The sequence below is a fragment of the Sarcophilus harrisii genome, chromosome 4 (genome assembly GCF_902635505.1).
Source record: "Sarcophilus harrisii chromosome 4, mSarHar1.11, whole genome shotgun sequence".
Classification (NCBI taxonomy): Eukaryota; Metazoa; Chordata; class Mammalia; order Dasyuromorphia; family Dasyuridae; genus Sarcophilus; species Sarcophilus harrisii.
Genome location: NC_045429.1, coordinates 49,008,327 through 49,031,099, shown reverse-complemented (window position 1 = coordinate 49,031,099; position 22,773 = coordinate 49,008,327). Strand labels below are relative to the sequence as shown.

The 22,773-nt window shown below is 38.3% G+C and overlaps 1 protein-coding gene across 1 annotated transcript; it reads right to left on the bottom strand.

The window, feature by feature from the left end:
• Positions 1-3,967: 3,967 nt before the first annotated feature.
• Positions 3,968-17,143, bottom strand: FCGR2B (Fc fragment of IgG receptor IIb). Its single transcript, XM_012547618.3, has 7 exons — positions 16,911-17,143; positions 13,880-13,900; positions 11,531-11,785; positions 9,777-10,031; positions 8,138-8,245; positions 5,991-6,022; positions 3,968-5,838 (listed from the first exon to the last, which is right to left on the bottom strand). The coding sequence occupies exons 1-7, from the start codon at positions 16,984-16,986 to the stop codon at positions 5,761-5,763; spliced, it is 825 nt and encodes a 274-aa protein (XP_012403072.1). The 5' UTR covers positions 16,987-17,143; the 3' UTR covers positions 3,968-5,760.
• Positions 17,144-22,773: the final 5,630 nt, after the last annotated feature.

Here is a 22,773-nt window from a genome sequence, read left to right as displayed (position 1 = left end):
AGGGCACTGAGGTGGGAATGGAGGGTGTAATGAATTGAAGACTGTGAAAAAAAAAGTTTAACCTGTCTTGTTAGAAGCCAGGCTTCTCACCACAACTGAAATTGGTCTGTGCTGCTTGCATGAGGCTATGGGTCCCTTAGTGGAGAGAGAGAAGAAAAGCACCCAGTGTTGGAGATCAGAACTCATATAACAAATCAATCAAAATAACAAATTATCTGTTTCACAGCAGTTGAAAGATCAAATGAAATTAGGTATACAAAAGAACTTTGTAAACTATAATGCCATATATAAATGTCAGCTATTATTATCTCATGATTTATAAATCACAAAATACCATGTAATATAAATTGTCATTTTGTCTTCATCACAACTTAATGAGGTAAGTAGGATAGTTGTTATTATCCCCATTTTACTGAGAAGTAAATGGGGAGTCATGGAAGATAAATGACTTGATCATGTTTATATACCTAATAAATAGCAGAACTGGAACTCAAATGTAGGATTGTTTTTTTTTTTAATCTCAAGCCCATAGTGATCTCCATTATACAGTGTTTTCTCTATATATGAAGTAGATGACCATTATTCTCCTTTGAAGTTTGTTATTGGAGACCTATCCTTCCCCAACACAACCTCCCCTTTCAAGACCCTTTCTGTTATAGCCCCTTTCTCTTAAGCATCCTATGGTTTCATGCTATCCACTAAGGAATAGGACTACAAGTCCAGTCTACTATCTCTATTATATATCTACTTCAATCCCATCTCGTTCAGACCCTCATCACTACTAACTATTCTTCTTGTCTCTGATCTCCCCATAAACCCAAACTATCCTTCATACAGCTAGCTAATGCATCGTTCAATCTTTTGCATCTGCTCAGAAACATTTTCCTCTATTGTCTCTGTTTCCTTCTATTATCTACAGAAGAAAGTTTAAAATCTTTGCCTTGTATTCAAGGTCTTTCAAAATTTCCTTCAAAATTAACTTTCCAACAATAATTCATTCTGCTTCCTTTAACAAACTAGATCTTCCAAATTGGACTCCTCAATGTCCTCCATTCCCATCTTCCCCATCCTATCTTCACAGCTTTTCTCTCATCACTCTGAATGGATAAAATGGAATTGTCACCTATCCCTCCCACCCTCAATATCTCTACTTGTTGAAATGTATCTTCCTTCAAAGTCCAACTTAAATTGAGACCTCCTTCATGATGATTTCCAAGATTCCTTACCCCTACCACAACTAGAAGGGACCTCTTCCTTTTTTGAAGTCTATAGCACAGTGCTGAATGTCTCTGTACTTCTCTGATACATGCTTTGTATCATAGAGGCAGCTAAGTACCATAATGGATAGAACACTTGACCTGAAATCAGAAAGCTCTGACTTCAAATCTGGTCTTAGATACTTACTAGCTGTGTAAATCTGAGCAAGTCACTTAAGGTCTATTTGTTTCCATTTATTCAACTATAAAATGGGAATAATAACAGAAACTACCTCACAGAGTTGTAAGGATCAAATGAGATAATATTTGTAAAAAATTATCTTGGTTTAGCCTAGTACCTTGCACATAGTAGGTATTATATAAATGCTTATTCCCTCCCTTCGACATGAGTATTTATTTGAGTATGTTTCTGATTCTGTTAGATTGTAAGCTCCTTTGGGATAGGTTCTGTTTCAGTATTTCATATTGGTATTCCTCCTAGTTATCCTTGTACATAATAAATACTTATTAAATATTCATTGAATATAATTAGTAAGGGGATTTGGCTCACTTATCAAAGTGCATTCTGGCTACTCCTTAGACCTAGAATGCCCTTTATCACCCTTGCCTTGTGAATTTTTACTTCTTGTCTTGCTCTGTGGAAGGATGGAGACAGGAACTGCCATCTTGAGCCTGTGTTGGCTCAGGTCAATCTAGCAATTGTGGTTTAGGATTATAATGTAATGAGACATTTGTGGACCATAAAATAAAATCAGAAACAACTTTACTTAGGAGGACATTAAATTTGGATGAAGCAATTGCTCTTTGACTCTGAAACAGTTAAGCAGAAGTTAAGCAGAAATACACTCCTACAAGTCTATGAGAATTCCCCCAAAATTTCCTCCAGCACCAACTCTCCAAAGACTGAAACTTTTATACCTCAGGAAGCAAGGAAGCCAGATCAGTGACAGTCTCCACATCTTACAGGGAAAACATTACAGTTTACAAACAATAGCTCTACTCCTATCATGTCGGACATGAGCTGGGTCCTTCATCGTGCCTGTTAGAATTTCTCAAGCTGGGGAACTTGGAAAAGCCAGGGATAAAAGATTCGCACAAGGAGAAGGGCCAAACGTACTGAGCTGGTTATATAAAGCTAGAGATCAGTTATCAGAAATTAGGGGAGCTGGAGCCTGAGGACAATGTTCAGAACAGAAGTGTGCTTTGTAGAATTAGTCAGGACTTTAGAGATCATATAGTCCAACCCTATTGCCTCCTACTTTACAGATATAGAACTGAGAGCCCAAAGAAGTTAAATGATTGACTCATGTTCATGCAGGTTAGTAAGTGGCAAAGTGGAGATTCAAAGGCCCCCAGTAGCCTCTGTACCCCACTAAAAAACTGGCAAAAGAAAACCTGCAGTAATGGCTAAAATTCTTTTTCTCAGGGGAATTTGAATGTCAACTGGAGACCAATTCTTCAATCATTCCCCTTGAATCTTCACCAGTCTCCAAATCCAGATTCCCTTTCTCTTTATCTGATTCCTAGTCCTGTATTGCCCAAATAAGAATCCTAAAAAAAAAAAAAAAAAAAAAAAAAAACAACCAGATTTTCCCCTTCTTGGCAGCCCATCCATTCCCCTTGACCCAGACAACCAGTGAGATCTGAGCTGTTTCCATCCTTCCTGTCTGACCCTCTATGAATACGTATTTCCCTTCAATAAAGCTGACTGGCTTTACTTCTTCACTGCTGATTCTGCCCTCAGACTAGCTGTGTTTTGTGATAGGGCTCTGCCCTTCCTTTTACTGCAGTTTGAAATCCCTAACTTTACTTAAACTATACTTAGACATTTCATGACCCCAAATTTGGCAAAGTAGAGTATAAGAGATAGGTGAGGAGATATGATGAGCAGACAAGGAGCTCCAGACCCTGGGCAAAACAAGATTATTTTCATGTTATACTCAAACTCACTCAAATTAGTCTTGTGGGCAGGAAATTATTCATGTCTTAGCTGGAGAAATCAGTCCTCATCTTTCAATTTTCCTTAAATTTGATTTACCTAGATAGTTTCCTACTGCCAATGACAGCATCACCCCCTGTTCCTTCTAGGCAGCAACATAGACTACCAGTCATTAAAATCTCATCTCAAATGTTGCACTTTACTGGAGGAGAGATGATGTGAACGGTGAGGAAGGCGACAAAATAAACATCCCTTCTCTCCTTTGTTCCAAGGAATCCCAAGGAGTTAAGCAAGTGAGATTTGGTCCTATATGTTCCTTTTTTTTTTTTTTTCATCATAGTTCATTTTAGCTAAAAATCAAGGCACATTGACCTGAAAAGCAGGTCAATGCAGAAAGTCAGTTGTTTGCCCTCTGTTCTTTCCCCCTTTGCATATGATGGACTTCTTCAGCAGTCTGGTGAAGACAACGGACCCCTTCTTAGTATCATGTTTTTGAAATACTTCAGTTAGAAGTTAGTGAAAAGAAAATGTAATTTTTTCCGCTATCCAAGATCACAGACCCCCAGGCTAAGAAGTCTTGCTTTATACCCCCTTGTATCATGAGATCCAGCTCCTTTCTGTTCTTGAAGATAGAAGTTGCCTACCTGGAAAACCTCAGTACTCAGTGTGGTTGAACAACCTAATAAAAAAGAGGCTTGGACTGGCTTATGAGCTAATAAAAATACTTTATTGTATACATGATCATTGAATGTTAGAGCTGAAAGGGATATTAGATTGTATAATGCAACGCCCCTCTTTTTTCAGATGAGTAAACTGATGTCTTAAATGGCAGCATTGGAACTTGATGAAAAAGAACTGGAGAGATGGTGTGAAAGGTGAGGAAGGAGACAAAATAAACATCCCTTCTCTCCTTTGTCCCAGGGAATCCTGGTGTCAGGAGTGAATGAGTTTAGAATCTTGCCTCTGACATTTTTTAGCTTATTGTGAACATAGGCAAGTTTTGTCAGCCATCTATACCTCAGTTTTCCCATCTGTAAAATGGGAATAATATTTTCATTAGGATCAAATGAAATTTTATATGCAAAACATTTGGCACACCTTAAGGCACTTTATAAATGTCAGCTAAGTGACTTGTCTAAGGTATCACAGTATGATTTCAGAGCTTGGCTGCAAAGACATTAAAACAAATTAAGGACATGACTTTAAGAAGTCTTTATAAAAAAAAAACAAAAACACTTTTGTTCATTAAACATACATTCAGAGGATACAGAACACACAACCTTAACCCTAGGGAGGGACTGGGGGAACTAAGTGGGAGAAGGAAAGAAGTGCTTTGGTATGCTGGGAAGCCAGAGATAATAGTATCCCGATGCACAGTAAATGCTTAACGAGCATTACTGAATTGTATTGAGATCATTAAGTAAAACTTTCTCTTTTGGCAGATAGGAAACTTGAGGCCCACAAAGCCAGAGCTGACTAATCCAGCATCATATTATTAATAAGTAGAAGTACTGTTCAAACTCAAACTCTTTACATGTAGCTCCGATATTCTTTTTACAAGACAATGCTGCCTCTGATCCCATCATGCCTTTGTTCCTCCTCCCCCTACCCACTTCATCTACCATGGGCAAAGAGATTACACTCCCACCAGAACAGAGCACTGAGATGCCCTTACCTAGGGAAACAAAGCCTGCCTAGAAAGGAGAGATCACAAGTGCCATTCCCTGACCCCTTTCTCAGATACTTCTTCCCTAATCCCCTGAATGCCTGATCTGCCTCCTGCTGACTACAGCCAAATTCATATTGAGCCCCAAACCTTTAGCACCAAGGACTCTACACTGGCAATGGGGTTCTTATGACATTGTTGAGAGGCATTTCCTCATCTTCAGGCTTCCTAAATCTTTGCCTGTCTAGTGCTTCAAGGAAGAGCACAGTTAGAAAGGACTAATGTGAAAAACTGAAGAGATTTCCATAAAGCACCAGATTTTTAAAAAGCAGGTTATGACAAAACAGGTACCTGAGGACCGGTGATTTCTGCCCTAGGACCTTCCATTTTAACACAAGACAGTGAAGACTATTTAGAAGTAGGGCAAAGAGATTGGTGGTACAGAGACATTATTTCATCCCTTGTAGATCATGCTCAGCTAAAGGGATCCAAGCCCAACCTCCTCCTGCGTCCACTCCAGCATCAAGGGAAACAAAAAACTGCCTCTACAACTAAGGCCTGCCCTAGTTAGGAAGCAGTTTCAGGAGGGAGCAGAGCAATTCATTTAAAGGGACCCCAATATTTTGGGTTGTCCAAAGTACTGTGCAAGAGTGATTCAAAGTACAAAATCATTTGGATTGGGTAGATATTGCCAGCAAAGACAGGCAGTGTAAATACACTGATAGTCAATTGCCTTCAAGTCTTTAAAAGTAGTTTAGGATTCATACAGACAATTGCAAAAGACATTTTCAATTCCATTTTCCTGGAATGGCAAAGTTGGCTCAGGAGGATGCTGGTCTCCAGTCTTAGATCCACCAGGTCCCTCAACCTAGTGCTTGTGGGAACAAGCATGTTAGGGCCGCTGCAGGAAGGACAGAGATGATCATGACTCTTAGTGATTATGGTGAGGGTCCTGATAGTTCTTCCTCAGGATTATCTGTGTGCTTTAAAAGTGAATAAGACATCGAATTCTCCACCTAGAGGGGGGAAAAATGAAAAAGAATTGTGGAGGTGGGCTATGTAGAGCAGAATAGATGGAGCATAAGAGAAGTATGATAAAGTCAAATAAATGAAGGGGAGAAGAGGATAGGGTGGGCTGTGTAGGGAGGGGCTGGGGTACCACACTTACCTCGGTCTTTCCTAACTCAAGAGGAGTATTGGCTGTAAATGAAAAGAAAAGTTGTCAAAAGTTGCTACATTAAAGGATCTATAACATATTAGAAATACTGTTGCTATTGCTGCTATTTGCATAGATAAGATAGGAGCTAAGAAGTATAAGCCAGTCCTCCACAATTTAAAAAAAAAATGATCCACACTTGTGCCTCATCCTGAGCCCATTTCTGTAAGCCAAGAGAGAGGTGGCCAGAACCCTTCCCTGAACTAGCCTTATCTCCTGGCCCCATAGCTGTTGGCCAGTTTGCAGCACAGCTCTGTTCCAGAGCCCCCACTCCTTACCCTTCTTAGCTAAAAGTCTTCATCTTCTACTAATGACACTGAATTTGAAGCCAGAAGACCTGGATTTGAATCCAGTTTCTACCTCTTAGAATCTTTAGCGGAAAGGGGGCTGAATTTGGAATCAAAGCACAGCTCTGCTATCTATGTGCCTTTTATCAAATCACTTAACTTATGGGTCTCAATTACTTCATCTGTAAAATAGAAATAATAATGCTTATGCTACTTAATCCACAAGATTATTGTGAGGATTAAATTATATTATCTCCCTTCTCTTCATTACTGATCTCTCAGTGCTCCTGAGAGTCCCATACCAGCCTAGATATCCCTTATTCCCCTTTCTGAGAAACACTGTCCTGAACTCTGGGTTGCATAGGCTTTGCTATGTAATATCTCCACTTATCACATGTCCAATGTTGTCCCAGCTATGCTACAGAGCTGACCAAGAGAATTCAACTTCTGCCCTCCTTGCAAGTTTTTTTGAGCTCCCATAAACCTTTTCTTTAGCCTCTAGTTCACCACACAGTTCCAACTTAGGCAAGGTATATTTGTATCCCACCATACACTAGGACAGCCAGTGAGAGAGCCACCTGTATTCACTTGGCTTCTCTAGGAGATTTTCTCCTAGTTCTTTGTGCTGTTTGGGAGAGCTAAGACAGGGTATATATAAGATTAGAGGAATGATGAGACAGAGCCATGAACCTTGGGACCAACAACTAGAGAAAAGGTTTTGATTAAAGGAAAAAGACTCCTCCTTAAAGCCGCATACCATTCAGTAAGATACTTTCTAAGTCAGTGGGAATTAAATAAATACAAAGACCTTCAGATTTTTGTACTCTGGATCATAGACCAGGAGAGATGGTGAAGCAGGTGGGGAAGCACTAATCCTCATCTCATGGAAAAATGTCTGTGTCCAAGACTCAACAGTCTTGTTAAATTACAACCACCTCCTTCCCTTCCCCATTCTACTGCCAGGATGAACTAAGGATTCCATCTTCCCTGAGGGTATTCACCCAAGACTCCAAATGACTGAGGCACCTTCATCTAGCACTCAGGTTTTTCAGGGAAACCTGGTTGGAAGCATGGAAAGAAAGAGAAAGACAGCCAACACAGTGAAAAGAGGCCAGATTACAATTTAGAGAACTGCTGTTCTATTTGTGTGGCCTCAAATAAACTTTTTAATCTTTCTAAGCCCCCATTTCCTCATATGTAAAGTCAGGAGACTTTGTTAGATGACTCAGAAGATCCTTTACTACTCTAGATCTGTGGTCCTCTGAAATTTCAATCATTGCTTTCCTATTTCCACTGTTCCACAAATATATATCCTGTCCGTCACGTAGGACATTGTTGAAGAATCCATTTGGGATAACCCTAGCCCAAGGAAAAGGAACTGATCATTAGCAAATCAAGATCGGTGTCCAAAGAGACAAAAATGCTAATAATTTAAGTGGAATAGTGAGGGGGTGTATTTAGATCTTCAGTGACTAGAGATTCATCTCTGTCTTTCAGTTTCTTACCACTTCTCTTATCATATCTTTGTTTCTCCATCAAGTTAAGTTTTTCAAAGGATACATTTGTGAAGTTGTTTTTTTTTTGTTTTTTTTTTTTTTGCTTTTTATCTCCAAGCTACTGTCTCAAAGTCTGTGGGGTAAAAGAACTCCCCTTCTGCATTAAAGAATCTCACAATTATAAGCAACGGTATGGCTGGGGATTTTCTAGGCCAGAGGGAAAAATGGTACTAATCTAATATCTGGGGAAGGACAGGGTCAGTATATTGACCAAGAAGAGGATCCTTTATATAAGAAATCAAGGGGAACCACATACCTGGTTTCTTGTATTTGTAGTAATACAGGAGAGCAGCAGCAATTATAGCAATCACAATCAACAGGACCGATACTATTATAACCACTTTTGTGGTGCTTGAAGCCCCTCCTGATTTTGGAAGAGAGAAATCTCAAAATACACAGTACTTCTCCTTTTCTACCTCTACCCTCTCCTTCCCTCCAGGATTGCTAAATCAGCCTTGCTCCAAGCTTTCCCTTTATTCCTCCCTTATCTTTAGTAGCCAATAAATCTCAGCTCCAATCTCCCCTTCTGTAAAAAGCCTTTCCCAGTGCTTAATTCTACTACCTTCCCTATAAGATGAGCTCCAATTGGTCCCGTATATTAATATATCTTGATTATACAGATTTGCTCGGATGTTATCTCTCCCATTAGATTGTAAGTTTCTTAAAGTCATCAACTCTTTTTTTCTTTTTTTATATCCACAGAGCTAAACATAGTATGGGACTTAACACAAAATAAATAAAAATATATATATTTTATTGACTTGATACAAGCTCCATCACTATACTGATGGAGGCCTTCACTCATAACTGGCAGTGGAGCTCCAAGAGAGGGAAGAAAAGACACTCCTAAGATCTCTCTTAGAAAGAGAGGCTATTTACACAGGTTAACAAAGTCTCTGATACTTGGATACAGAACTATCCTGAAAAAGATGGCCTAGGAGATGACAGAGGAAAGGTTATGGGGTTCTAGGACTACTTTATTTATTTATTTACTTAATAGCTTTTTATATACAAAACATATACATGGATAATTTTTCAGCATTGACCCTTGCAAAAACTTCTGTTTCAACTTTTCCCCTCCTTCCCTCCACTCCCTCCCCTAGATGGCAAGTAGTCCCATACATATTAAATATGTTAAAGTATATGTTAAATACAATATATGTATGCCATTTATTAAGCCTATTAAATAAAGTAGAATATAAGAAAGATCCAATTTAGAAAGAAGATAAAAAATAACCTGAGAAGAAAAAACAAAAATGAAGTGGACAAAAACAGAAAGAGTGTAAATGCTATGTTGTGGTCCACACTCATTTCCCAGTGTTCTTTCTCTGGGTATAGCTGATTCTGTTCATTACAAATCAATTGGAACTGATTTGGATCCTCTCATTGTTGAAGAGAATCACATTCGGACTACTTTATAAGTTATGTATCCATATGATCTCTCCCTAATTAGAGAGTTCCATTGATAAAAGCTATCTTCTTCAAGCTTATCTCTTGGAAACTATGTTCTCCAAAGGAGGTGAGCATAGAGAAACTAAGCCTCTGGCTAGGACTGCTAAAAGCCCTGCTCATCTGACTTAATCATCGTTTTAGAATAATTGGATTCAGATCCTACTGCTGGGTTGTCATGAAGACATCCCATCTCTCTGAACCTCGATTTGTTACCTCTAAAATGATAATGATAATGTCTGTGGATTGTGTGGATGAGTGTGTACATAGAGAGATCAAATAAAACATGTATGAAAAATGCTTCATAAACCTAAGAATGCTATCTAAATGCCCGATTATTCCCATTATCTCTTTCTAGTTTTTCTTTGTCCAACCCATAAGAACTACCAATCTTGGTCCTGGGTATCTATCTCTTCCCCTCGAATGCTTTGATCGAGACTTCTTACCGTGGACATTGATAATCACAACTGCAGATGGATGGCTAAAATGTCCTATGAACCCTGTACAGAAGTAAGTTCCACTGTGTGTATAATTCACTTGAGAAACAACATAGTTGAAACTCTCATATTCATACTTTAAGGCTTTGTTGTTGTGGTAGTATATAACTTTGTGCAGCGGCTTGTTCTTCCAACTGTGACACTTCAGGGTCATAGATTCACCTTCATTGAATTCTAATCTCTCTACTTGGAGGAGCACCCAATCTGAAAGACAAACACAAAGGCCATGGGCTTTTAATATTTCAGCTTGTTCTAGTGCCTTGAGCCATCCAAGGCTTCCTGCCATGAAAAGCATAAGAACATATAGAATGTCACCTGCTAGAATCTGCCCACATGTTGTGGTTGTTGTTTGTCCTTCATTTTCAAAGAGGTCAATGACATCCTAGGATGAATTGGATTTAAAAGAGGAAGAGTTCCCTAAAATCATCAGACTCATTCTCTCTTCTAGAGTCATCACATGGAACCACATGGGAGAGTTGAATGCCAGATAAACACCAATGTAGATGAGCAACCCAGAAAAGGATGTGGCAAACCCTCACACCAGAAATAATAGCCCTCCTTGAATACCCATATACCTCATCTACCCACATATAATCCAAAAGACTCGCCACATATCAGAACACGATAATTGGAAAGAGGGGAAACATGCAGGTAAGACAGACATGGGGGCAACTTGGGAAGGAATTAAAGAACTAGGCAAGGGCTTAAAATATTGTAGAGAATGTGTTTTTGTTTTTTGTTTTTTGTTTTTTATAATATGGAGTCAGAACCCTCAGCCTACAGGTGGTGAACCTGCCATGGGGCTCTATTGCTCAACCCTCTACAATGACTCCACATTGTCTCTTGGGAAAAATGCAAATTCTTTTGTTTAGCTTTTAAAGGCTTTTATAATCTAGCCAGCCTCAGTGGGCATCATTCCCCCCTCTCTTGTATTTGATCACCCAGCTAAACTGGCCTTCTCTTTGTTCCTTCCATGCAATCTTTAGCTCCCAAATCTATGCTTTTCCACTGGCCACCTCTACACCCCATTTCCTACCTCCTATTCCTGGAATGAACTCTTTCCTGACCTTTCCCTCATAAAGCCCCTTTCTTACTGTAAGACAAAGCTCAGACAATATCTTCTGCCCAAAGCCCTTCCCGGTTCTCTCAATTGCTAGTAGCCTTTATTTCAAAATTCTTTGTATATATTTATACTTATTAATTATATATATAATATTGCAATATATATTATATATAATAAATAATATATATATTATATGTAATGTATGTATATGTGTGTATACATGAATGTATATGTGTATATAATATATGTATGTGTGTATACATGTATTTATTATATATAATGTAAGCTTTTTGTACCTGGAATTATTTCATTCTCTATATTTGTATTTCCAATGCTTATTAAATGGAAGGCCTTTAATAAATATTAATCATTTGATTAAATCTAGGTTCCTAATCTTCTGGTCACTTAGGAGGGAATTTTAGAAATTTCCTGACAGAGATGAATAGTGAAAATAGAACCACTGAGAGAAACTCAGCTAAGTCAGTCATATCTCCGTCAGGGCAATAGTGAAAAGAAGAATTAAAATAACTTGTGGATTTTTCAGGAACTCTCCCACCCATCCCTCTTGACATTTGTTCTACCAATAAACAGGATATGTCCCTTTCCAGGCTGTATTATAAGCAGATTTCAACTCACTTACCATTAAAGACCTGTAATTTCACAGAGTTGCTGAGGGCAGTTTGTTTTGTCCGGCACTGATAATGTCCACTGTCGGTGAAACTAACAGCTGGGATGGTATAGGAGTCCTTATGGTTGGGGAAAACTGTCCCATTGTGGAACCATTCGATGCTATCCTGTCCAGGGGTCTGGAAGCCTTCACAAGTCAAAGTCACATTGTCATCTCGGAGCACATTGAACCATGGGGGTTCCAGGGTCAGAATTGCCTGTGGAGGACCTGATGAGGATAGAGAAGAGAATGGAATGAAGGAAAGAAAGGAGACAAAATCCCAGATCTGAGGGGAGGACACTAATAAGAGGCACAGAGAATGGAAGGAAGCACACACAGCTTGAGTTTGGGTAAGGATAAAGTAAACACAAAGTCAGATCTGGGTCAACTGCTGGTGGCTGTTTTCTGCACTTTGATGCCATCCTGAGCCATGGAGTCACAGGACCTTTCCCGGAAGGTAGACAGCTCCCTAAGGATACCCTAAATTCCATCAGATTGGCAAAGAAAAAAAATCCTCCACCAGCAAAACCCCATCTCAGGGAAAGTAAGAGTGGATGGTCTCCAAAACTTAGGGGAAACCCTGAAAATCTCTGGGTCAGAATTGTTCTGTAGGAAGGACAGGGATCTACTGACTGGGGAAATCCTCTTTCCGCAGGAAGATGGAGAGGTCACATTTGTCCCCATTCCAAGGTCAGACATCCCAGTACCTACTAGCTGCTAGACTCATCAAAGGATCTGAATCTCTGCCCCTGTACCTCCTCCTCCAATCACTCAGCTAACATACATCAGAAATCCAAGATCTAAGCATAATAGATGGCACAGACACATGGATGATGCTCAATGAGTATATGTACTCAGTAATATACTCAATAGATAGCAGCACCTAAAGACTGTGAGCTCATTGAGGGAAGAGATTATTTTTGCCTTTCTTTGTATCCATTTCTTGGACATCACAGACACTTAATAAATAATTGTTGACTTGATTTGACTTGATCTACACAGTACATACAAATAGATCATTTGGAACAAGAGAAAGAATGCTACCTTTGGATTCAAGGATCTTGGGTTTGAATTCTGTAGCCATTTAATAGTTATATGATCTGGGAAAACTCGGCTAACCTTTCTGGGATCAGTTTCCTCACTGGCAAAATGAGGAAATCTTCCTGCTCTGATCCATGATATCTAAAATATGTTGGCAACCTCATAGCATCCTTAGACACACAAAACACAGATGTGCCACAGGGAATGGAGATGGGAAAGAAGCATTTATTAAGGGCATATCTGCCAAGGACTGTGCTAAGCATTTTATACACATTCTCTCATTTGATCCTAAATCTAAGATTTAGAGCTGAAAAGAACTAGAGATTATCTAGTCCAACTTCCTCGATTATAGATAAGAAAACCAAGGCTTGCAGCAGTTAAATAACAAGATCAAATGAGTAGTAAATAGCAGACTTTTCTCTCCATGGAGCAGGTAATGAAATAGACACAAGTGCAGGGATATAGAAAAAAAATAGGAACAGACAAACACAGAAATGTAGGTAGGAAGTGAAGTGGATAGAGCAGTAGGTCTGAAGTCAGAAGACACAAGTTCAAATCCACAATTGTGTAACCCTGGGTAAGCCAGTTAACCCCCTGTTTGTCTCAATTTCCCCACCTGTAAAATGATCTGAAGAAGGAAATGGCAAACCAGTCCAGTGTCTTCACCAAGAAAATCCCAAATGGGGTCATGAAGAGTCCCACATGACTGGAAAACAATTCTCTCAAACACAAAGAAACATAGGGACATACCCGAGAAGACTAGCCCTTTTTGGAGGTTATAAGCTTTCTCAGACTTTACAACTGAAAACTATATTTCCCAGGTAACTAGGTAGCACAATAGAAAGAGCAGTGGGTCTAGAATCAGGAAGATCTGAATTCAAATTCAGACTCAGACACTTATTACTGTATCACCTTGAGTGAGTTATAACCTTAAACTGTCTCAACTCCCATCTGTAAAATGGGGACACATTAGAAAAGAAGAGCTGAACGTGACTTGAGGCCCTAAAGATAATTGTCTCCTAAGGAAGAGGGTTGAGTCTTTGACAGTATAAAGAACTAACAGCTTTGGGGAAAGGAAGGGAGAAGAGAGTTATCTCACTGACAGTTGCTACCTTACTATCTTAAAAACTCCCTCTCCCTTTAATCAGCTGGATTCAAGACAGATACTAGCTACTATCCTGATACTATACTGTATTATATTATACTGATATGGATGTTTAGGGAGGAGTTTGGGACTTGGAAGTGGTTAAAAAAAAAAAAAAAACTGAATTCAGAACTTACCGTTACTCCTGATGGCTGGAGCTGTAAGAGACCAGAAAGTAGGAATTAGACCAGGATAGGGAACTCAGCAGCAAGAATGCTACAGCATGGAACTGCCACCAGCCAGCTAAGGAGCCAGAGAAGGCTGTTGTGCAATCAATCTTTCCCCAGTGTTCCTCAGAGCTGGATGGAATAATAGTGATTGCAGGAACACCAGAAGTCCCCTTTCCTCAACAACAACAACCAAAAAAAAAAAAAAAAAAAAATTACCTACCACCTGCTCAGTGACATCTGAAATTCCTGTAGCTTTAATATTTTTTTCTCTTTTAAAATACAAACATCTTTCTCCCTGTGTGAGTGAATTTATTGAATTAAATCCTTTCTTGAGAGTGGGATTTACCATGAATAAGGAGAAAGATAAAAGAAGGAGAACTCTGGAGAACTGGCTATGTCTGATTATGGTTTTTCTTCTTTTTTGTTTTGTTTTATGATTATCTTTCTCATGTTACTTTTGACATTCTTTTCTTTTTTTTAAAAAAAGTTTGGATTCTAAATTCTAAATTTTTCCTTTCCACCCTTACCCACTGAGAAGAAAAGAAATTATGTTTAACTTCACTAAACATGTATTGTCTATAATAGACTGCTTACTATCTTGGGAAGGGGGAAGGGAAGAGAGGAAGGGAGAAAAATTCGGAACTAAAAACCTTACATAAATGAATGTTGAAAATCATCTTTACATGTAATTTGAACAAAATAAAATTATTGTTAAGTGAGAAGGCAAGAAATGTGATATCAATTATACATGGGAAATCATGCAAAGCATATTTCTAAAATTCTAGCTATGCTTTTTAAGAACTATGAAAGGCTATGGGTACTTCATAGCTTGCTTAAGATTTGTGAGTATCCACTATTTAACCATACAGTGCAGCAGTTAAAACACTGGGCCTAAGCAGGAAAATCTGAGTTCAGAACTAGACCTCAGACACTTTCTAGCTGTGTGATCCTGGGCATGTTTCCTTACTACTGTCTGCCTCATAACAACAGCACTGGCTTGTTAGATGATCAAATGAGATAATTCTTTTAAAGCACTTTGCAAACTTTATGATACTATTTAAACGCTAGTTCTTATTATTAGCAAAAAGCCAGTATTGGATCCTTGATTGAACTGGGGAATAAGGCCAGGGATGTTAGGATACTCAGAGATTGGTCAGAGGGAGGGTGCAGGAAAATCAGAACTTCCTCCCCCTCCCCCACATGTAGAGAGAAAGAGCAGTATACTATGAGAAAAGCATCTCCCTAGCAATGAAAATGGAAAGAATTGCAAATGTGCAAGAGTCTTAGACTGAGGAACTAACTGGTCTGCAAGTCAGGAGACATGGCAGTGTGATCTCAAGAAAGAAAGTCCCTTCATTTATCAAGTATTTATGAAATACGGGCTCTGCAATTTACAGACTGTGTGGCTTTGAGCTAAACATGTGAGGCTCATCTTTAAATAGGAAAACCAGATAGATGGTATCTGGGATCTTTTGGGCTCTAACGTTCTATTCTAGCTTTTGCTGTCCCTTATTTTCATAACCAAGCACTGCCCATTATCAGATCAATTTCCTCTGTTTAGTGAATGGGGGCAGCTATATAGCACAGTGATAGAGCACCAGCCCTGAAGTCAGAAGGACCTGAGTTCAAATGTGGCCTCAGACATTTAACACTTGTTTGCTAAGTGACCTGGGCAAGTCATTCAATCCCAATTGCCTCAGCAAAAAAATAAATAAATAAAATAAAATAGCAACAACAACAATAATAATAATAATAATAATAAGTGTTTGAGGCATAGTGAAGTCCCCAGTTCCTATTGAATTGAATCAAAAGGTGACTGGACTTGATAGAGCTATGGAACATCCAGGAATCTGTCCAGTTACCAATATGTGCTGCTTGTCATTTGGGGAAAGTGAAAAGGAATGTCTGCCAATGACCTACTGTGGGCAAACCTGCAGCCTCTTGCGTATGTTTTGACCTTGATGCTGTAGGAGATTCATACTCAGTATATCTCATCTACACTTAAAATCTGATCTGGAGATGACTTTCCCAAAAAAGAGGAGAAAAGAGGAATCTGCACCAAAATCAGAAGCATGGTACGGTTTTGGAGTCAGAGGATTTGCGCACAAATGACGACCTTTGATTGCTACCTTTGCTATCTTGAACAAATCAGTTAGCCTCCTTAGCCTTGGTTTTTTTTTTTTTTCCTCTAAAAATGGGGGAACAGGGAGGCATTTAAGTGACCATTAAGGTTTCTTACAACTCTAAATGTTTGCTCCAAGATTATAGCTTACACTAACATTTTTGGGAATACCCTGTAATACCCATTCTACCTCCCCACTGCCTCCGTTCCATATATCTGAAGGGGAAAAAAACACAATTATCTTAATTATTAATTATATAATGATATAATAATTAATTATTCAAAACTCATAATCTACTTTTCTGAACTGGGGTTCTGGCTTTTCCCATTCTCTTGTTAAACACTTCCCTTCCCTCAATAAGGAAAGCCAGCTTTAGAGCTAGGAGAGGGAACAAACAACTTCAAATCCTTCACGATATGAGCTGCAGAAGGAGAAACACCCTGAACTAACTCTTGACTGCAGCAATTTGATTCCACTTTGGTTATTAAAATAGAAACATCCTGGAAATGTCGGTCTGACACTGAGTGGTTATCAGCCATTTATACCATAGAGAGGGACAGGTCACAAAATGAGGAAGAAAGAAAAACCAGGGTGCCTGATCAGGAAAGGATACCCAAATAAAAATCAACTTTCACTTTACTTAGGGAGAACTCTAAGAATCAGCATTGTTGACACGGGACTGTTCAGCAACATTAACAACTCTCCTATGTCCTACTTCTAAGGAAGTGGTTATGTTTTGCTCCTTCCTTCTCTTATCCTACCTCCCTTCTCCCATGCTTTCCTCCCAAGGTAGCCCCCACCCCAAAGACTCCTGAGCTTGAACTGGCCCTTTACTTTTGTCCCCCTATTTTCTGCTCCATTAAGCTCAGACTCACCTAGACACAATAGTGCTACCCACAGCAGCACAGAGTTGGTGGTGATGAAAGGCTGGGGAACCCACAGTCCCCCCATGGCAGGCAGGGATTGCCAGAAATGGACTCCAAGCAGCACAGAGATTCAGAAAATAGCAGCATACACCCGTCCCACCAATCCTAACACAGTCCACTCCAGAGGACATGTAATCATTCCTTCTAAAAGAGGAAGCAAGCACTGGCCTTCTACCTCAGAATCTCCTCCCCTCCCGCCCCTTTCACTGACCCTCCTCCTACTGAACTCCCCCTTCTTTCTGTTCCCTCCCTCTTTACCAGTGGAATGCTGGGTTTTTTGGCTCAGTTCCCACACAGCTGGAATCAACTCATTACACAACTTTAAATTCAGAGAAATCTACCAGATAGATAAAAACTACTCCACCCTGGCCTTGGTGGAACCCAAGCTGTAAAGTTTCACTGGAAGTAGAGCATATATGTGTATGTGTGTGTGTGTATATATATATATATATATATATATATATATATATATATATATATATATATATAGAGAGAGAGAGAGAGAGAGAGAGAGAGAGAGAGAGAGAGAGAGAGAGAGAGAGAGAATATATGTATGTATGTACATACTTCACGGGTATGTATTCGAAATCATCATCTTCTCCCTATTCACTTCAACAGGTTGTTGTGAGGATGAAATGTGATGACATGTTTAAAGTTATTTGTCAGCCTCAAAGATCTACATAAATACCAATTTTTGGTTGTTCAAAGGCACCTAACTCAGATTCTAGTTTTAATTTAGAAAGAGAATGGAGAAGTATGAAAAATACTCTTCCCTAGAGTCCCCTGTTGCTCCATAATAATAGCTCACATTTACAAGTCACTTTTCTTATAACCACTCTATGATATGTGGTACATATATAATTCCATTTGATGGGTGAATAAACAGGAGTTCAGATGAGATGAATGATTTGCCCATGGTCCTGGAACTATGATGTATCAGAGTCCAAGTTTTCTGATTCTCTCTGTCCATTACTGCATTGGATCTGAATTCTTAGCGCTGGAAATTGCAACCTGAGGTTACCTATAATTATAGGTTATCCATAACAGAACAAAATATTCCAGGAAAAATTGGGAGGTGAGTTGGGATGGGAAGCTCTTTAGAATGGATGGATGTAATGATGCTTGCTTTCAGCACTCTATACTGGAGAGGCTGAGATTGAAGGTCTATTTGGAGTTTGAGTTGCAATAGGGTTAGATCCAAGTGTGTGTGTTTGCACTATTTTCCAGGGAGTGGAGGGGTACCAGGGCTGCCTAAGGAAGGGTGAATCAGCATAGCTCAAAAAAAAAAAAACCAGAAAATTGAGGAAGGAAGGAAGGAAGGAAGGAAGGAAGGAAGGAAGGAAGGAAGGAAGGAAGAGAGGGAGGAAGGAAGGAAGGAAGGAAGGAGGGGAGGGAGGGAGGGAGGGAAAGGAAAGAAAGAAAGAGAGAGAGAGAGAGAAAGAAAAAGAAAAAAGAAATTAATAAAGAAGAAAGAAAGAAAGAAAGAAAGACAGACGAATGGAATTCTGAAGACATAAAGAGACATAATTCCAAGGAGGAAGAAAATACATGAATTGTCTGAAGAAAGGAAAACAGACACAGGCAACTCACCAAACAAGTTAGACTTTTAAAAGATGCATTCATGAGTTGGAAGCAAGGACTAGTAACCTAGAGTATATCAATCTATCAGTCAGTAAGAACCTATTTGTGCCAGGCCTTGTATTAGGAAATGGAAATATAAAGACAGACTTACAGAAGCATGTCTTGTATTTATAAAACTATACTAATGCTCAGAATAAGCTAAGGCTAGAATGGAAAGTTAAGGACAACAAAAAGAGAGTATCCTGGGAAATAGAGATATATGTGGTGTGCTGGTGTAGTGGTGTCAAGCTCAAAAAAAAAAAAAAAAAAAAAAGACCACTAAATCATCCATAATGATCCCTGCTGAACACATAATAACAGTTTTCAAATGCAACATTATCTACCTTGTAGTGTATTTTTATTTATTTTGTAAAATTTCCCAATTACACCTTAATCTGATTTGGGTTACCCTCAGGAGAATTGTAGATTGCAGGTGGTCCATAGACCTTGTGTGTAACACCCCCAGTGTAGAAGCTGGAAAAGTATCCTCAGAGCATGAAGAACTGTGTTCAAGTCCTGTCTCTGACAGAAAATGGTTGTAACTCTAAGCAAGTGACTTAAACTCTCAATGTTCTGGACAACTTTCTTAAGGCTGTAAATTGCAGATAAAGAGTATGAGTAGGAGTTTCCTCATTTTGGAGTTCTCTTATTAGTGAATTCACTGATTTAGTCCCTATTCCCATGAGAAAAAGAAAGAATGAAGGTAAAGCCAAGATGGTAGAGTAGCAAGAAATACAAAGACCACACCCTGCCCACTCTGAACTAAATTCCTTCAGACAGAACTAGAAAACAGACTGAATCCTCTCAGGAAATCCAAGAAAAATCAGTGAGTCATTTTTTCAGTCTAGTTGACATATGGAGACAGACAAGGTGGTCTGCTGATACTGGGAATAAAATCTGACCAAGAATAAAACAGTCCAGGTTCCAGGGACTGTGCCCAAAGAAGATGAGAGCCCAGGCCTCTACTGAAACAAAGGTCAACTGGCAACTTTGTGCATCCCAGATCTGGGGCAGATAAAGGAGAGGACCCTCATCTAGGTATAACAATTCAGGATGCAAAGCAATTGCAAATTCTGGACTGCATATCTAATTATAAGTAAGTTCAGAATCAAGTACAAGCTGTGTGGTTCTGACCACAAAAGTGAAGTGAGCTCTCAGTTGTAGCTTCTATCCCCATCTGAAATCTGTAGAGGAAGAACTAAGTCAGGAATACCAGGCCAAAAGGAAGGCTACAATTCTGTCCTTCTGAGCTTTCCAGCTGGCTCATATAGTCTGAGTACAACAGCAGACTACTTTTGCTCAGATTCAAACCAAAGTCAAGAATTTATAGAGCTCAGGACAAGGGAGCAGTAAATCAGACTTTGCCCTGGATCATACCTCTTTGGGAACATGAAAGCCTGTAGGTTCCTAGCCCAAATTGTTCCTGAGAGCCTAAATATTTAATACACCAAGAAAATATCATCAATTCCAACTTAGATCTTCCCTCCAGAAGTATAAAGAGCTTGACCTTTCTGAAATAAGAAAGGCTGGAAGAATAAACAAACAAATAAAGAAAAAAAAAAAAAAAGAATCCCATCATAAAAAGCAAAGAAGACACAAACTCAGAAGAAAAGAATGACTCCAAAACATCTATAAGCAAAGCCTCATAGAAAAACACAGTTTGGGCCCAAATTCAACAAGAATTCCAAAAAGTGTTAAAGCAAGATTTTTTAAAAGAGTTTACAAATTTTTTTTACAATTGAAATGAGAACACTGAAGAAAAAAAATGGAAAAAAGAGAACTATAAAAGAAAGAAGTGGAAAGGGAATTAACAGCTTGATAAAAGAGGTACAAAAGCTTGTTAAAACAACACATTCCCTGAAAATCTGAATGGAACAAACAGAAGCCAATGACTCCATGAAGCAACAATAAACATCAAAGTCAAAAGATTACAAAAAATAGAAGAAAATATATAATTTTATAGAAAAAGCAACTGAGCTAGAAAATAGACCAAGGAAGGTTAAAAAAGAATCATTTGACTATCTGAACATCATGACAAAAAAAAAAAAGAGCTGTCATCTTAATTAAAAAAAAATTAAATTATGTCTTGGAAATGTAAGGTAAAATGGAAATATCTCCTAAAAGAAATCTCAAAATGAATACTGTCAAGAACATTATACAAAATCCACTTAAAACAGTCAGAAAGAAAAATATTAAAGTGCCCAAAACTCATGGTCATAATTACAATTTAGAAATACAATTACAATTTAGGAGCTATTAGCAGAGAGCTTAGTATGCAATACTATAAAAGGCAAAAGATAGGAGCCTATGGGTAGAAAATAACTTAGCAAAATTGAGCATAATTCTATGGGGGAAAATTAATCTTTAATGAAATAGAAGACTTCTAAGCTTTTCTGATGACAAAATCTGAGCTGTGCAAAAACTCTGAAATTCAAATACACCAATAAAGTGAAACATTAAATAAGTAAATATGTGGGGTAGCTAAGTAGCATAGTGGATAGAGCACTAGACCTGAAGTCAGTAGGATCTCAGTTCAAATGTGATCTCAAACATTAACCTGATTGTCTCCAAAATTATAACAAAAAACAAAAGAACAAAACAAAACAAAAACAATGGTAGAGTAGCAGAAAATACATTAATATATAAAAAAGTAAAAATGAATGAATAATAACAAAAGACTTTAAAAAGACCAAATTACATACATTCTATTATAGGATAATATATATAATCCCTCTGATTTCTATCACCATAAAAAGTCTAATTAAACAGAGGAGCTAAGAATGATTCTAGATCTTAAAAGAATTTTATAAAGGGAGGGGAAGAGGATTATATTAAAAGAAGAAAGGGAAAGTTAGGGAAAATTATCCCACAATCATAGCATGTATTTGGAAGTCTATACAAACTGGAAGAAAAAAGGTACACAGTAAATGGCTGATACTTAAACTTCATTCTCATCTGAAATGATCAAAAGATGGAAGTTGAGTACAGAAATACATTTTTACTCAACAGGGAAGTAAGGTAAAGAGGGAAGGGAGGAGAAATTAGAAAAAAAATATGGATTAAGGGAATGATTAGTCCCAAACCAAACATATTCTAAGGATATACAAAAATATTTATAGCTCTTTTTTAAGATGGCAAAGAAGGGGAATCTTAGAAAATACCCATTAATTGAGGAATAGCTGAACATGTTATTATTTATAAACGTGATGGAATACTATTGTGCTATAAGAAATGATAAAGGAATTATTTTCTTTTTTTCCCATTAACTGTTTTTAAATGCTTTTTTTTTTAATTAAAGCTTTTTATTTACAAAACATATACATGGATAATTTTTCAACATTGACCCTTGCAAAACCTTCTGTTGCAAATTTTCCCCTCCTTCTCCCCACCCTCTCCCCTAGATGGCAGGTAGTCCAATACATTAAATATGTTAAAATATGTGTTAAATCCAATATATGTAAAATAGTTATATAGTTATCTTGCTGCACAAGAAAAGTCAGATCAAGAAGGAAGAAAAAACTGCAAAAGAAAACAAAATGCAAGCAAACAACAACAGAGTGAGAATGCTATGTTGTGGTCTACACAACCTGTGGTTCCCACAGTCCTCTCTCTGGGTATAGATGGCTCTCTTTATCACTGAACAATTGGAACCGGTTTGAATCATCTCATTGTTGAAGAGAGCCACATCCATCAGAATTGATCATCATATAGTCTTTTTGTTGCCATATATAATAATTTTCTGGTTCTGCTCATTTCACTCAGCATCCTGATGGTCATTTCTTACAGAACAATAATATTCCATAACATTCATATACCATAATTTATTCAGCCATTCTCCAACAGATGGACATCCATTCAGTTTCCAGTTTCTTGCCACTACAATAAGGGCTTCCATAAACATTTTTGCACATGTGGCTCCCTTTCTCTCCTTTAAGATTTCTTTGGGATATAAGCCCAGTAGAAACATTGCTAAATCAAAGGGTATGCACAGTTTGATAATTTTTTGAGCACAGTTCCAAATTGCTCTCCAGAATGGTTGGATCCATTCACAGTTCCACCAATAATGTATCAGTGTCCCAGTTTTCCCACATCCCTCCAACATTCATCATTATTTTTTCCTGTCATCTTAGCCAATCTGACAGGTATATAGTGGTATCTCAGAGTTGTCTTGATTTGCATTTCTCTGATCAAT

Excerpts from the sequence above, each read along its gene's own strand:
- FCGR2B (XM_012547618.3), bottom strand. The coding sequence starts at position 16,986 with ATGGGGGGACTGTGGGTTCCCCAGCCTTTCATCACCACCAACTCTGTG. Across the intron at positions 8,246-9,776 it reads TGTGATTATCAATGTCCACG|GAGGGGCTTCAAGCACCACA; the intron begins GTAAGAAGTCTC and ends TTCCAAAATCAG. Across the intron at positions 5,839-5,990 it reads TTGAGTTAGGAAAGACCGAG|GTGGAGAATTCGATGTCTTA; the intron begins GTAAGTGTGGTA and ends TCCCCCCTCTAG.